This window comes from Lolium rigidum, chromosome 1, assembly GCF_022539505.1.
Source record: "Lolium rigidum isolate FL_2022 chromosome 1, APGP_CSIRO_Lrig_0.1, whole genome shotgun sequence".
In the NCBI taxonomy this organism is placed as follows: domain Eukaryota; kingdom Viridiplantae; phylum Streptophyta; class Magnoliopsida; order Poales; family Poaceae; genus Lolium; species Lolium rigidum.
In genome coordinates, this window is record NC_061508.1 from 220582145 (window position 1) to 220598698 (window position 16554).

The 16554-nt window shown below is 47.3% G+C and overlaps 2 protein-coding genes across 2 annotated transcripts; both read left to right on the forward strand.

The window, feature by feature from the left end:
* The first annotated feature begins 1561 nt into the window (after nucleotides 1–1561).
* Nucleotides 1562–5096, forward strand: LOC124683182 (rRNA (cytosine-C(5))-methyltransferase NOP2C-like). The gene is made up of 9 exons (XM_047217747.1): nucleotides 1562–1757; nucleotides 1873–2020; nucleotides 2444–2534; nucleotides 3128–3325; nucleotides 3423–3658; nucleotides 3999–4130; nucleotides 4276–4343; nucleotides 4454–4515; nucleotides 4629–5096. Exons 1-9 carry the CDS (start codon nucleotides 1606–1608, stop codon nucleotides 4760–4762), a joined length of 1221 nt encoding a protein of 406 aa, XP_047073703.1. The 5' UTR covers nucleotides 1562–1605; the 3' UTR covers nucleotides 4763–5096.
* A 9866-nt stretch (nucleotides 5097–14962) lies between these two features.
* On the forward strand, nucleotides 14963–15907 carry LOC124683183. Its single transcript, XM_047217748.1, has 2 exons — nucleotides 14963–15122; nucleotides 15210–15907. Exons 1-2 carry the CDS (start codon nucleotides 14963–14965, stop codon nucleotides 15905–15907), a joined length of 858 nt encoding a protein of 285 aa, XP_047073704.1.
* Nucleotides 15908–16554: the final 647 nt, after the last annotated feature.

The window sequence follows — 16554 nt, forward strand, 5'->3', positions numbered from 1 at the left end:
TCTTCCATCCGATTCTCGCCTGTATCCATTTTCTTCGTCACCATCAACCTCACCGTCTTCTCCGTGTAACCATCACCCCGGCCACTATAAACATCTTTCGCATGGCTGCTCTGTTCGGGCTCGTAACCACCGCCACCGCCGGGTGCTTGACTCGCTCCGGCCTGATTCGTAACCACCTCCTCCATCGTAACCGCCTTCAGGAGGCGCTACCTCCTTCGCCACCGGAAGAACTAGTGCCACAGGGTTAGTTCCTCTCCTTTCAGATCCTTTTAACCAGCTCACCCACTTAGAGGTATCATCTACAGGCCTCAAATACCACAAAATACTTGATACCGACTTAGTCCACAATGCATGCACACCCACTGTGTGCACTTCAGGATTAAGCCCGAAACATTCTATCAACCAATCCTTCACCTGCTCAATTGTCCATGTTCTAGGAGCAGTCATATTCATCTCTACATATTTGAACTCACTCGGATCAACTCCCATTTCATTTGATCTGGACACTACCCATACCATAGTAAAATACTATCTTCACTACATCTGTCATCTTTGCTCACCTAAAAAAATATTCGTCCGCATCAACTACTAATACCAGCCCACATAAATACACTAACACTAAAACCAGCCTACAATAACCTATACAGTTAACACTAATATGCAAAAGATTAGGGTTTACCCTTGTAGCTTGAGCAGCCTCTCCAACAACGAAGCAAGACGAACAAAGCACGCAGCGAGCTTAGCACCACCAAGCAATACACAAGCAGCAGCTCGCCCCTTACACCACCGTCAACCTCCACCACTTCATCACCATTGCCGCTAAACAAGCACCACCAAACTCCTCCAAACTCTAACCCATCTGTAGATCGGGCTTCTCTCAACTAATACCAGCAAAATGGTGAAGTTTTATTGGCTAAATCAGTGAGGATCTGAGAAAAACGAAGTTTTTGCAGCTCTTTTCGTATGCAGCCGACGAACAGCCAGAGAAAGAAGAAAGAGGAAGGAAGAAGAAAGAGGTTCGGCTGGGAGCATCTGCGCGCGGCGCCGAAGGGAAGATGCTCGCGCGGGCCATGCACGGTCGGCCGGCTATCGACCGATCGGCCTGCTAGTGGCCGACAGGCGCTGGTCGCCCTGTCCCCCGTCTGCGCAGCCTGCAGTCGGCCGGCTGCTGGCCGATCGGCCCACTGCTGACCGGTCGGTCAGCTGCTAACCGACCGGGTCACACTTTCCAAATTTTTTGAAAACGCGCGCTATTACTGCACTTAAATAAAATATTCGTATTATTTAAAAAAATTCACGTTGAGGTAGACGTATTTTTCGACCGCGCACGGTATTGGTCATATCCATGGATATGACGCATCGGCATCGTGGAAGTAAATTATTTCTTCTCTTTCTGTCTCTGTCGTTGGTTTTAATGCTGTCAAATCGTGATTTCGCGACCGTCAGATCAGAAACGTAAGGTCGAGATCAACCAAGTTCTAACCGTACCCGGCGAGTCCTACGCCCAGACCCCGAGTCCAGTCCCGGCGACATTGCCGCCGCCGCCGCCGCCACTGTGCGCTCAGGGTGGCGGCCGCTGGAGTCGGGCCCGGGGCCTTTGGGGTGATGGATTCTTCAGAAATTTCGCCCTCTGATCGCAAAGAAGAGCAGCCGGCGGCGCCCCTGCCGCTGCCGGCGGCCTTTCTCGAGTTCCTCGGCGAGAATGGCCTGGATCCCATGCTGTACTCCATGGCCGACACCATCCCGCGCTACATCAGGTGAAGAAGCTTTGGCACCCGCTACTCTTAGCATTCCCCTGCTTCCATCCAACTAGCAATTTGTCACATGAAGGATGCAAAGGTGAGTAGCTTGACTAGTTTCTGGAATCCCTAGGTTAAAACCAGGCACGGAGTCCAGGATGGTGACAGAGGTCGAAACCGAGCTCAAGTGCGATCTCGCAAAGGTTTCGTGGCTGCCGGATTTCTACGCGATTCCGCCTGAAATCCAGATTGCTGGATCCAAGGCTTATCAGCAAGGGAAGGTGAGGACAAATCTTGCTACACAATTACCTTGAAGCAGCCCCGTTACTTGCCAGCATAAGCATGTTGGGTTGTGTGCCTCTAGTTAAATGCTCTTTGATGTTTATGTCCTGGTCATTAGATATTCTCAAGTGTTTTATGTGATAATTCTTCCCAGATATCACTAATTGACGTTATGTATGTATTACTTAAGAGACCAAATGCCTAAAATTGGTAACAATGGTTTTTGCCACGATGATACAAGTTAAGATGAAGCTATTCAATCTGATGGTACTTTGGTTGGCACCTGATTTCAAGAGGATTCCTCTCATGAAGCCTGAGAAACACAGTTATTTCGTAACTGTGGAAGAAGCCCTTAGGCTTATCACACACTCTTCCGTGTGTGACACTTCACTTCACCTAAGCATCCTTTATACACATTGCAGATCTATGGAATTGATGCAGCTTCGGGAGCTGCTATCTTGGCACTTGATGTTCAACCAGGAGACCATGTTCTTGACCTCTGTGCCGCCCCAGGTAGTTAATAATAAGTAACACATTGTACCAGTGTTTTCTTAGTGCCAAATGCCTAGTGTACAAACATAAACAAGCACCTTTACCAGATATTCGTGTGGGCCACACATGTATTCACTAATATGGCAATACCTAGTTTTCTATATGGCATCAAAACATGTAGAGCATTTACTGACAGGTTGATCTTTGGATATGATTCAAACTTACAGTTTCAAGTATGATAAGTATGATGTGTCTAGGAGACCGTGGTGTCAATCCTTTTGTTTGATTAAGTGGTTGGGTTTCAAGTTTGATTTATATGTTGAATTTTATTCTCCAGTAGGTTGAATATAGTACTCCCTCCGATCCATAATAAGCATCGTGGTTTTAGTTCAAATTTGAACTAAAATCACGACACTTATTATGGACCGAAGGGAGTAGCGTTAGTCCAACACATATTTGCCCATGCCCAGAATGATGTTGTTTAAATTCAAACAGTATTTTTAGTTTCTTACGGGATTGTTCTGCTATGGATCCTGTAGCTTGTGTTAGACTTCTGTTATTTGTGGGATTTTTATTCAGAGATGTATTGACCTTGCACCTGTATTTCATGCAAGGTGCAAAGCTTTGCATGCTTGCAGATATGCTTGGCAGCACAGGTTCTTTGACTGGTGTTGATGTTGCAAAGCACCGTCTTGCAGCCTGCCGTACGATGTTGCAGAAGTATTCTCTTGGAGACCGTAGTCGACTCTTCGTTGCCGATGGGACTTCATTTTCCATATTGCCTGTAAACTCAAATCTGGGGAGCATGGATGGTATTTTCTTCAGAAGAATCCATTCCCCTCTTTTGTTTTATTTTTTCTGTACGCATGAATGGGTCAACTTGTCTTGAGTTAATGCTCTTTTTCACAGGTTATATTGGAACCGAGGACAGTAGAAGCATATTCTCACAATGGACTTCAAAGAGATCATGGAAAGAGAGACAGAAGTCTAAAAAGGCAAAAGCAGCTGGTTCACCTCATCCACCATCAACTTCCGAGCCTGAACTGATATACTATGGCAAAGATTCAGGAGTAGTTGGATTGCAAAAACATCATGTTCTTCGTCAATCAACTGATGATGCTGCCTGTACATCTGGTTATGACAAGGTATTTTCTTTGCTTGTTTGTGTACTTGGATTATTTTAAGTGAAAATATGCCTGATTTAGGTTGGTAGCATTGATTTTTTTAAGCCATCATACCCACCTCCGCATGTAGACTTAGGTTGATTTAGGTTGGTAGCATTGATTTAGGTTGGTAGCATTGATTTAGGCCCTCAGTTTGCTCTAAAAACTCTACTTTTCAGTCTTTCTGTTGAGGGAGCACTTTTCGCCTTCTGGAATTCGATCGCATGAAACTTATTTTTGTGGTTAGAGTACACTACTGCAACTTATTCTGTAACTAGTATCATCTCTTCTTTGTTTCTTAATTCGGATGAAATGCATGCAGGTCCTAGTGGATGCAGAGTGTACTCATGATGGATCGATAAAACACATTCAGAAGTTTGAGTTCTGGGGATGGAAAACATTAGATCGCCGTGTACTTGAGGCAGAAAGAACTGGCAACCTGCTCCATCTTCAGGTACTACTTCCATTCTTGATTTTAGGTTGAAGGTTTGGCACCTGATATAGCAATCCATATATCCTAAATCTAATTCCACAGTTATCAACAGGTGAAGCTTATGTTCGATATTACTGAACTTTGATGAGCTTCCTTTTGTATGCAGTTAGGGCTTCTTAGAAATGGTTTTAAATTATTGAAAACAGGTGGATCACTTGTCTATAGTACTTGCAGGTGCGTAATCTCTTTACATGCAAATCTAATCCTCAATTGCTTCCCATTAGTCCAGTCTTTACCGTGCTTGGAATCACGGTACAACTTGCTAACTGTTTTTCTTCGGACAGCTTGACTGTTGCACAAAACGAGAATGTGGTTCAGCAATTCCTTTCACAATGTTCTTCAGCAGGTAAAGACTTCTGGTCGTCTAGAGTTTGCTTCAGCACGGCGTCTGGTTTCATCTATGATATGTTGCCCATCACTCCTCTAATGGCTCTTTCATGTTCGGTTTACATCCTGCAGAGCTGTTAAAGATCGATTCAGCAGATAGCTGGCCCTGTAGAAGCGGCAGCATCGAGAAAACCTTGCGATTTGATCCTGCGACTTCGCAAACTAGCGGACTTTTTGTCTCCAAGTTTGTTAAGTTGCCATCTTAGAGTACAGTCTGATGTTCTTCATGAGATGCTCAAGTCTCATAAGCAAGAAATTATTGAGGCATCCGATGATGATTGAATCATAGAATCAGTTAATACCAACGTGAAGCCAGGTTGTTGTGAGTAGATGTTGCTAGGTTTTCGTTCTTTTAACAACAATTGAGCAGAGTGGAGATGTCTAGCTTGAGAAACGGACTCAGGATTTTCTCCATGTGGAGCTCCTTGATAATGTTTTGGACATGCAGAAAATTGTCGTGCATACAAGGCTTCTTGATGAAGCCATTTTGGCTTTTGGAGCCAATGTTGTCCAGCCACAATGCAAGTCTGTTTGCCATCATTTTCAAGAAGATTGGAGATGCCTTGAATGAGGCGATCATGTGTTAGCGAGTGTGATTCCTTGCATGCTTCTCAAATTAAACAATGATATGTCGAACAACGCACACAATTCCTAATCAGTTCGCCGTCGTGAAGAGGAGGGTGGGTGAAGGTGTCCATGGAATGCGATGTTTTGATGATAACATCTAACGATAAGGCAAGAGGAATTAGAGGTAGGAGACTTAGGGGTCTTTTGTTCGGTTTTGCAAAGTTAAGGGGTTTTGTAAAGTTGTGGGGGTTATATAGACTTCTGTCAAACAAAAGCCAATGAAAAACCCGATCAGAAGCAAAACAAAGACATTATCGCAATGGATCAGCGCAATTGGTTGGTACTGTTTTCATGTTTGATGCGATTCCTCTCGATTGACACGCTCCTGATTTTGCACCTCCCGGCCGTTGTCGCTTCTTGATTCCATGTCCACAAACATTGGTCCTGCTACTACTTTTGTGCACACGCGTGCGTGCTGATGATGGATCATCATTCATTCATTCATTCATTCATTCATTCATCAATTGTTCAATACTATTAGAGCATCTCCACTCGTTGGCGCTCCCCACGCCCAAATCCGGTGAAAGTTTCGTCCGGATTGGAGAAAAATTAGGCCTGGGAAGTGCCGAAGTTCCAGCCGTCCCCCCGGTAGGAAACCCCCAACTTGGGTCATTTGACATATTTCAAACAAATTCGACATAAAATTTAACAAGTTCGGCAAACAAGATTCAGAAAATTGCTGAAACAAATTCGGCGAAAAGCAGTACAATGTTTAACACGTGCTGAAACAAATGAAGCACACAATTTCACAAGTTTTGAAACAAATAAATAAAGATAGACTAGTTGGCGTCGGCGCTGGCGTTGCCTCGGAGCGTCCATATGTGCTCCACCAGATCATCTTGCAGCTGTTGATGCATTGTAGAGTCTCGGATCTCCTGGCGCATAACAATGAAGGCGGCCCATGATGTCGGCACCTGGTGATTAGGCTGTGCAAGAGGTCCCTCTCTCTCATATGCTGCTTGTTGCTCAGCCAGAGGAACCGGATGTTTTCGCTCATTTTCAATAATCATATTGTGTAGGCACACACAGCAGTTCATCACCTCCCACATATGATCTTTGGACCAAGTCATAGCGGGGAACCGGACGACAGCAAATCTCTGCTGGAGGACACCAAATGCACGCTCGACGTCTTTTCGGCAAGCTTCTTGTTTCTTCACAAACTCGCAAAGTTTGGGGGTGCTAGGTTTCGAGATAGTCTTCACAAATGTTGCCCACTTTGGATAGATACCGTCTGCAAGGTAGTATCCTTTGTTGTAGTGCCGACCATTGATCACATAGTTCACCGGGGGAGCATGACCCTCAACAAGCTTGGAAAAGATCGGGGAGCAGTTTAGGACGTTGATATCATTGTTGGATCCAGGCATACCAAAGAAAGAGTGCCAAATTCAGAGATCATGGGTAGCCACTGCTTCAAGTATCACAGTGCAGCCGTTTTTGTGACCCTTGTACATTCCCTGCCACGCAAACGGACAGTTCTTCCATTTTCAATGCATGCAGTCAATGCTTCCAAGCATCCCTGGAAAACCCCTAGCTTCATTTGTTGCAAGGATCCTCTGAGTGTCTTCGACAGTGGGTGATCTCAAGTAAAAGTCCCCGAACACAGCTATGACGGCCCTGCAGAACCGGTAGAAACAATCAAGGGCGGTAGACTCCGCCATCCGAAGATAATCATCTGCACCATCACCTGGAGCTCCATACGCCAGCATCCTCATAGCCACTGTGCACTTCTGCAGTGACGAAAATCCAACCAAAACAGTGCAATCCGCCTTGCATCTGAAGTAGGGGTCAAAGTCTCAGATGGCATACACAATTTCCAGAAATAGCTTTCTGCTCATTGATGACCCACAAGTATAGGGGGTGTATCGTAGTATCTTCGATAAGTAAGAATGTCGATCCCAACGAGGAGCAGAAGGTGTTGACAAGCAGTTTCGATGAAGGTTTCACTGTAAATGCTCACAGACAAATATTCGGGGGGTTTTGATGTAACGGATAAATAAAGTACAAGTAAGTAAAATGCGAGAGAAATAATTGCAGCGAGTGGCCCAATCCTTTTTAGCACAAAGGACAAGCCGGTTTGTTTACTTATAATGACCAAACGTTCTCGAGGACACACGGGATTTTAGTCTAGTGCTTTCGCTACATACAGCTGATTAATCTACATTGTTTTGATAAGTGTTGTGTGGGTGAACCTATGCTAATGTACCGCCCTTCCTAGGACTAATACATACTTGTGATTATACCCCTTGCAAGCATCCGCAACTACAAGAAAGTAATTAAGATAAATCTAACCACAGCCTTAAACTGTGAGATCCTGCGATCCCTCCTGCATCGTTATACCAACGGGGGTTTAGGTTTCTGTCACTCCGGCAACCCCGCAATTGGCAAACGAGTACAAGATGCATTCCCCTAGGCCCATAAATGGTGAAGTGTCGTGTAGTCGACGTTCACACGACACCACTAGAAGAATAACACCACAACTTAAATATCATAACATTGAATATTACTCAACCATAGTTCACTACTAACAATTAGACTTCACCCATGTCCTCAAGAACTAAACGAACTACTCACGAGACATCATATGGAACATGATCAGAGGTGATATGATGATGAATAACAATCTGAACATAGACCTTGGTTCAATGGTTTCACTCAATAGCATCAACAACAAGTAGAAATCAGTACCGGGAGAGTTTCCCCTATCAAACAATCAAGATCAAACCCAAATTGCTACAGCGGTGACGATGTCCAACGGTGGAGATGGTGGAGATGATGATGATGGTGATGGAGATGATGTCCAGCTCGATGGCGGTGACGATGGCTTCGATTTCCCCCTCCGGGAGGGAATTTCCCCGGCGGATTCCTGCCCGCCGGAGAGCTCTTTCTCTCTCGGTGTTCTCCGCCCCGCGAGGCGGCCGTAACCCTTCGTGAGGATTCCTCCGTGGCTTAGGTCTTCGGGACGAAGGGTTTCGCGAAGAAAAGGAGGCGAAAGAGGCCGAGGGGGCCCCACACCACATGGTGGCGCGGCCGAGCCATGGGCCGCGCCACCCTATGGTGTGGGCCCACCCCGGGTCCAGCTGGCTCCCCTTCCGGCTTCCTCCGTCATCCGGAAAAATAGGAGTTTCCGTAAAACTTCCTTCCACAGTTGATCTTCCGAAATATTGCATCCCGACGGTGCTTTTTCCAGCAGAATCTCGGCTCCGGTGCTCGATCTCCAAATAATCATGAAACATGCAAAATAGATGAAATAACATAAGTATTGTGTCCCAATATGAAATATATCAATGAATAACAGCAAATTATGATATAAAATAGTGATGCAAATTGGACGTATCACTCATCCTGAAACGACGCTGCAAAACACTCTCACCATGCAATGGATTATCGGCGAAGTAGTCGGCGTACAACATGCAGTAGCCCTCCATTCGTTGTCTCGGCTTGCACTTCCGGTGACCTGGTGCCGACCCACCACGTCGACCAGTTGCCAGTCCGGCGTACATGCTTGACAAGCAACCGAGGATCATCATGTGCTCCTTGTCTTGGGCGGTGGCTGCCATCTCTTCTCGCATAAGCTCGACGAACATCTGCTCCTCCTCTTTGTCCGAGTCCATGGCCGGCGAGGCAAATGGACGAACACCTGACGGGCGTGGTCGAGGCAACCCGAGCCGCGAGCGACGAGGAGTAGGCCAAAGTCGGAAAACAGGCCGGCGGAGGAGCAGCCAGATAGGCCTTCGTCGAAAGACGGCGGAATATAGGCAGGTGGAGAAGGAGGGGCGGCGGAATCTGGGCAACAAGCCGGCGGGGTGGTGCCGGCGGCGAGAGAGATACGAGGGGTGGGGGAGATTTTGAGCGAGGTGGCGGTGGGGTTCGTGTGTCGAGTCGCCGACAGATCGGGCCCTTCCCCGCTTTTCACTCGTTCGGAGTCCCCGATAGATCCCCGGGGGACCGGGGATGGCGTGGACTCGCCGGATGGATGAAGGGCCAAATCCGGACGAAAACGAGGAACCGGGAGCGCGACTGGGCCGAACCGTCCGGACGGAAAAAACGTCGCTCGGGAGCCTCGTCGGGGAGACGAGTGGAGATGCTCTTAGCTTTAGCTTTCTTGATGGATCTAGCGTGCTGGCTCCTATTGTGATTTGTGAGGTGGATTCTGCAACGTATTATGATTCCACTCTCTCTGGTCATCGACTCTGCGCGCAACTAGCCCGACTCTGTTCATCTGCGTGACTGAGGATGATTCAGGTGGGCAACCGTACGGTGAACGTATTATATTGGAAAACAAAGTGTAGGCTTGCCAAATTCTCTTTCGTGCAAAAGGACTATGCAATGCAAATCGTAGACGTTCATTAAGTGCAATTAGATCATTTTATCATTTTTGAAATATTTCAGAGGCCGTGGCGACAGACATTCGACTAATTAAAAACAATCATTCAATAATATATGACGATTTCTTTTATTATTTTTATATTTTAAATAATTTACATGATTTTTTTTACAAAATCTCACTCTTTTCGTGTTTTACGTTTCAGGAACATTCTAGCATTGTGATTTGATTCTGTGACACAGGTTCGTTCTGAAAAGCAAAATAATGTGTTATATGTTTCAGGGACCTTATAGTATTGTCATTTAATTCCGTTACACAAGTTCATCTAGAAACGGGAAAGTAAGTACTCAAGCTAGCACATAACCCCAACTTAGTCAAAATTCCCTGATGGGACGTGCATCGTGTTTCTATATGTCAACAAATGTGAGGGCAGCCTCCCTTTCCGACGATCGTTGTGACTACCAAACTCCCATATGGTTCGAGGTATGATACATACATGATAATAACGCATAAGAAAATTTGCTTAGTAAGTACGATCTAGAAAGCACCCTATAGTAGTTTTAAGGAATTAATTGCTTAGTACGAATAATGAAAACACACAAAAAATGCATGTAGCATGAGAGACCCTATCATGAAGAACTGGCATCAAAAAACTTGTTACAGCAAAATATCTTCTCTCCATAGCCAACCCTGTCGATATTATCCATAATATTCTCTGACGCACATCCATGATAATTTGAACTTGGCTGTTTGAACACAATTGAAGCTAGCACTTGGGGATTTTCCTTTTTCCTGCAAACCAGATACCCGGCAAAAAAATCAATTCGGTGCACAAAAAAAATCCGGAGTGAACTAATATTTCCTGATTTCCATAGAGACTAAATACACCATCAGACACACATATATATCGACCATGCACTGGAGCAGGTGAAACGCACCAAGTTAAAAGCCTTAAATGTGCATCTAATCACACTACAGATATACCTATCCAGATAGCCAATGGCCTCATGGGATTGCAAAATCAGGTGATGTCGATTGATTTTTCATGAACACAAAATACATTGATTTAGCATACCAAATTAACAGGAATATGCTAAATGCCTGCATCAAGACGATTCATGTCGAGTTACCACTAAATCGTATTAATAGTAATTAATTTTTCATACAAGAACAATTGATGTAATGTAAAACACTAGTTTAGTTGCTCTTGATCAATTGAAATACTTTTTCTCTGGGTAGTTATTGTTTTCCATTTTGTTCAATGTATGTTTATGTAAAAATTAGTCTACAAAACTGCACAAAGAAACTAGGTATGTGTACATGCATGGCTGACCTTGAGGTTGCCTGCTGTTGATACTGATTTTACTGCTTGGTATGCCCCAATCACTGAACAACTTCATAATTTGATCAATTCTTTTGCTAAAATCTCGCATCCGGTTACTAGAATAATAAGATGGACGGCAGTTCTTGATCTCCACTGTCTTAAGGTGCTCCAACGTAAGAAATGGGTGTTCTGATCCATTATGACTTCCTTCAGTTTTCACGTCGACCGTAGGACAGTTCTGCATAATATGAAAGCAAGTCAGCTCTATTAAATAGGTCAAGCACGTCGACGTGGAAAAGTCAAGCACGTCGACGTGGCAGGTCGTGTTGATCAGTCAGCTCTATTAAATGGGTTCCACTTGTCAGCAAAAATGTTAAAATGCAGTTCGATGAAAATCAGTGTGATTTGTAATGCTCTGCCTCAAAAGTGGTAGATTTGTGCAAAAAATAGCAAAAGATGATCCTAACCCAAAATGTGGTAATTTTTAGTAATTTACTCGAAAGCAATGTTTGAAGCTTTATATGCGCCAGCAAATGAAAATATGATACTACATTCCATGCGTTTATGACATATAGGCATAGGAGTATCTAGGGATTTGATTTTTCTCTTCGGGGACTATATATATTAACTTGCATGGTAAACATAGGGAACCAAAGTAATCAATGATAAAACATGAACTCAATACCTTAAAGGGAAGTTGGAGAATGAGACTCTCCAGTCTTGGTGTGTGCCGTAGAAGGCACACCAACTTAGTTACTTCAGCATAGACACACCACTCATTAAGTATTAAAGTCTTTAACTTGGTGAATGTAGGGCACAATTTCAAATCCATTAGTAAGATTCCCTGAATATATTGCAGAAGATTAATAACATCAATGACTCAAAGATATTAACTCGAGTAGTACAACATGCAAACCGCGCGCAAAATAAATCAGCAATTAGCGACTTAGCATGTAGAAAACCTCAACTAGCAATTACCCTGAATTTAATACTGCATTTTGTTCATTTTGTGTTCTTTAACTAAAGGTGAAAGAACTTTGGTTTTGATAAAATTCACGATGCTAAATTTACCAACTGAAGGTACCGTGGCAAACTATAATTTTCTAAGCCCAAATCTAACTACTCCGTACATGTATTTGGTATTGTGCCGGAAGGTGGCCGGTGGAAGCTGAAAGCTTTTGCAGAAGCTGCACAAAGATATATAGCCGCACGTACGGTGACAATCTACTCGGTGCATATCTAGTGCAATTTGCTGAAATCAATGGTGAAGAAAAAAAAATGAAGGTTGCATTTGACAAACCCTTCCATCAGAAGAAGGTGAAGCCATGAGCTCCAGGCTGGTGACCTCCGACAAGCCATGCAGAAGCAATGAGCGACCGGCCCTGGTATGATGAGCGCCGTCGTAAGCCGGGACGCGGTTTTGGGCAAGGTAGCCGGTAAGCCTGATGCTGGCGTTCGTCAGGCAAGGCATGCTTTCGAGGCACGGAGCTCTCGGGCCACATCGTCGCACAGCTGCAGGTAACGGAGGCTCGGCGTGGAGATCGCCATCCTGGTACGCCCATCTGCCTTCCGGATGTCGCAGCCGACGATGCTGAGGCGCTCCAGCGAGGGCGACACGAAGGCGCCGGCGTAGAGGCGGCAGTCCTTGAGGCTGAGGTGCAGCAGCGCCGGGCAGCATGAGAAGTCGAGGAGGCCGGCTTTGAGCTTGACGTAGTGGAGGTGCATCGTCGTCAGGTGAGGGGAGGCGAAAGGCCGCGGCTGCCGAGGCGACCACATAGTCTCCTCGTCTACGAAGCGGGCAGTGAGCGAGCGGGTGCGGCAGGACGACACGGCGTGCCTGATCCATTGGTCGACGTGAGGGTCGATGACCTCGGGCGGTTCCTCGCCGTAATCCTCGTCGTCGCTGTCGACCTCCCCGGCTATCGTCAAGAAGGCCTCGATCTCGAACGAGCGCAGCGGCGAGGTGCTGTCACGGTGGAGCAGCAGGCTGTTGACGAAGAGCCGGAAGCGGTCGTCGTTGCCGGCGACGCGGACGGCCGGGGTGGACTTCCAGAGGTGGCGCCAGCGACGGGAGAGCACGGCTGAGCGCACCGCATCGCGGGAGGGCAGGAAGGATAGCACGTGCTGGAGGAGATCGTCGTCCAGCGCGACAAAGCGATCACCGCGCCTCATGCCGGCCGTGGTCCGTCTGCCCAATGGCAATGGAGTCTGAAGGCTGGTATTGATGAGGTCGCTCCGCTCAGAAACCGTCCCGGAGAAGTGAAGAAATTTAGGTTCACCGTCCGTCCAGGAAAATCCTAGTGGCATCACCGGATCCCATCATAAGTATATCCAAAAAAAAAGCGATCACGGCGGATCAAACCTTGGTCTGCCCAATGAAGGGCTGGTCCTGATCTAATTCGAGAGGCTGCCCGGCCGTAGGGTATTGCTACGTTTTAGGCTTAGTTTGGCAACCAAGTTTTTCTAAAACTGAATTATCCCAAAACGCAAGTATTTGACCATACGGGCAAGTACTTAGTTTCTTGATACTTCTAGTACTTCCTTTGATTCATACTACCCCTTGTTACTATGAATGTTGCTAGATACATCTACGTTAGAGACAGACAATTAATATAGATCGAATGGAATAGTATTTCTCAGTTTTGATAAAAATTGCAACGTGTTTGGGAAGTGTTGTTTCACCGTTTCTTTGGTCAACTATTGCATTGCATATATCCTAACCACCGGCTAAGCCTCCATTCACGGTTTGTGATAAAAATGGCTGATGCTCTTGTGCCGTCTGAGTATGTCCGGGCAGGGTTCCTACTTTCGCCCATGCTTGTTGCCAGCTGAGCAGAGTGGTAAATAGAAATCTCCATTTTAAAAAAACACTGTTCACACGCCACAAAATCTAATACAACGTTGGGAATCTAATTAGAGCATCTTCCCCGCGCCGCTAAATAGGCGTCAGCAACTGCGTGGGCAATACGCTATGGGAGCGCCGGCACCCGCTCCCCAATTTGAGGAGGGCTCTCCCACACGGGTTACCTAAACCGGTGCTCCAATAGCAAATAAAACAATCTCTGATTTAAAACACGGCAGGTTTCATTAATATTTTTTTACAAAGTTCAACAAATTTAAACAAAAACAATAAAACCTAATCTAATGACATCGGTATAACGCGTTGAAGTCAAGGTTGTTGGCGCCGTCACGACCATCGCCGTCAGAGGAAGAGCTAGCCGAAGTCGAAGTTGCTGCTCTCATTGTCGTCCTCCATTTTTACCGCCCGTGGCAGCGGTGGCGGAAGAACCGGCGGGAGGAGAGGCGCCCACGCGGCGGTGAATGGACCTCCTCCTTCTTCACTGGCGTCGAGGAAGAAGTGTGGTTGACGACACATAATAGATTCTAGATGTCCATGATATGCATAGAAGATACCGAAGAGAACAACTGGAGTCAAACAACGGTTGTTTGTCTGACAACAACTCGGGCTCGAATTTGTTGCAGTCGCAATCTCCAAGGGCCTCCTTTGTGCTCCATACCAGTTGATGCCCATGGTTGACTCTCCCAACGGTCTTTCTGGCGTATGCACCTGAGGTTTGCGAGCATTGAGTTGTAGATATTGAATAGCTTTCACCGAGTTCAAACTCAAAAGGGTTCCCGCTGTCAAATCTGAGGATCAACAACGCCTCCGGTAACACATCCCGAACAGCAAGCGGACGGTATCTTCGACATGAGTGTCATCAATCAGGGGCAAGCTTGTGCAACCATAGCATGTAAGATAAGCTTGCTCAATTAAATCTACTGGACTGCCATTGATTGAAGATTGTTGTGTATGAACATAGAAATGCTGCAAAGATGTAACAATCATACTGACTGTGCTCCTCATGTTCACACAACTCAAATTCTAGAAATATTTGCTTCGGGCAGCATAACCAGTAGACCCTGATCTAAACTTTGAGATCTCCCTATAAATCTCATTCCAAGCTAAGTTGATATACTCATATACCCACAAAGAGAGATCATGCTGTGACAGGCGCAGCTGCGACAGGTTTCCGGCCGAGCATTTTAAGACTTGGCTCCACGACTGCACCCGCCGACCCATCTCTCCCTTCTCCGCGCGCTCGGCCAGGTGACGGACTACCCAGCGCTGCGATGCCGTTCCTGAGCCCCCTTGCCGGCGACGACGCCGACGAGTACTACTATGGCTACGACGCCGGGTACCGCCGTGGCAGCGGCAGCGGCGGCGGCACCGGAAAGAGCGCCAAGAAGGACAAGGGCATCTTCTCCTGCCTCCCCTGCTTCACCCCCATCTGTAATTGCTTCTCCCCTCTTTCTTCTTGCCCGACAAGGGTTTCTTGGCTGCTAATCTGCGCCTCTTTCTTGGTTTCTTGCCAACCAGCGCCCGGAGCGATTGACCCGGCGGCGCAGGCGTACCGCCGCCTCCTCTCCTCCGACTCCAGCGACAGCGACAACGTCGGCGTCGTCGACCTCACCGCCGACCTCGCCCGCCTCCGCCTGCGCTACTCCCGCCTCGCCGCCGGCCCGCCCGTCCGCCCGCGCGACGTCCCCGCCCTCATCGCCCGCCCGGACGACCCGCCGCTCGCCGTCGCCGCGCTCTCCTGGCTCGGCGGCGACCTCCGCCCCTCCTGCATCCTCCGCACCCTCCTCCCGGCGCTCTTCCCCTCCCTCCCCTCCCACGCCCGCGACGCGCTCTCCGCCGCCGCGCGCCGCCTCCAGGCCCGCGAGGCCGCGCTCGACGGCGAGGTGGCCGAGTACCAGGCCACGTACGCCATGAAGCTCGCGTGCGAGAGCACCAAGGAGGGCTTCGCCGACACGGCCGCCGAGGAGGTCTGCAAGATGGCGCGCGCCGCGCGCCGGGCCGACAAGCTGCGCTGGCGCGCCGTCGAGGCCGCCGTCAAGGAGGTGCTCGCGCCGCCGCAGGCCAAGGAGTTCCTCAAGGCCGTCGAGGACGTCGCCGCCAAGGTCGGCAGGCACGGAACCAGGTGGCACGCGCGCGCTGGGCCCCTCTCGGTGCCCGCCGAGGCCTTCGACCGCATGCGCGCCAATGCCAGGGCAGCCGCGGATGATGCGTGGTGACCGAACATCGCCATGCCCGCTTCTCTGATGACTCAAGGTCGTCTCATGCACCTAATGTTCAGGAGGAAATCGACGCATGTACATGGTGAGATTCAGTTGGTTTTACTTGACCAGGAGATGGGTGTTTGCTTCACTTCTTATTTAGTCAGTTCAGTTCTGTGTTTACTTCAAGGTGATTACATCGCATCTGTATCGACAACAGTTTTGAAATCGCAGCGATGATTGTGTTGCCATTTTGAAGGAATGTGGCAAGACATGGTAGTTATGTGAGACAGTTGAAGTGTTTCAATCTCTTTGGCTTGGGCTGTTACAGATAGAAGGAGGGCCCTTTTTTGAATTTTGCCGTTTTGGGGATGAGTTTGAAAAGGTTTTGCTTACTCTATTACTGTAGCGTTGCTGTTTCTCTGCCTTTGGAGAATTGTGTTTTTCAACTCATGTCATCCTGAACCATTTCGAGTCGATGATCATTGCGACGGTTTTTCAGTCTATGTAGGAGAAGCTGTCATAGGGAAATATATGAATGGATATAGTCAAATCAAGAGACTGGGCAGTTGCACATGTGCATACCTGGTACCTTCAAAATTACTGCATCTGTTGAAAGTATGGATATATCTCCGAACTATAAGAGCATCTCCAGCCGTTTGAGG

Coding starts and splice junctions, on each gene's coding strand:
- LOC124683182 (XM_047217747.1), top strand. CDS start 1,606: ATGGATTCTTCAGAAATTTCGCCCTCTGATCGCAAAGAAGAGCAGCCG. Junction 1,758..1,872: donor ACCATCCCGCGCTACATCAG/GTGAAGAAGCTT, acceptor TGGAATCCCTAG/GTTAAAACCAGGCACGGAGT. Junction 4,516..4,628: donor TTCACAATGTTCTTCAGCAG/GTAAAGACTTCT, acceptor TACATCCTGCAG/AGCTGTTAAAGATCGATTCA.
- LOC124683183 (XM_047217748.1), top strand. CDS start 14,963: ATGCCGTTCCTGAGCCCCCTTGCCGGCGACGACGCCGACGAGTACTAC. Junction 15,123..15,209: donor CCCCTGCTTCACCCCCATCT/GTAATTGCTTCT, acceptor CTTGCCAACCAG/CGCCCGGAGCGATTGACCCG.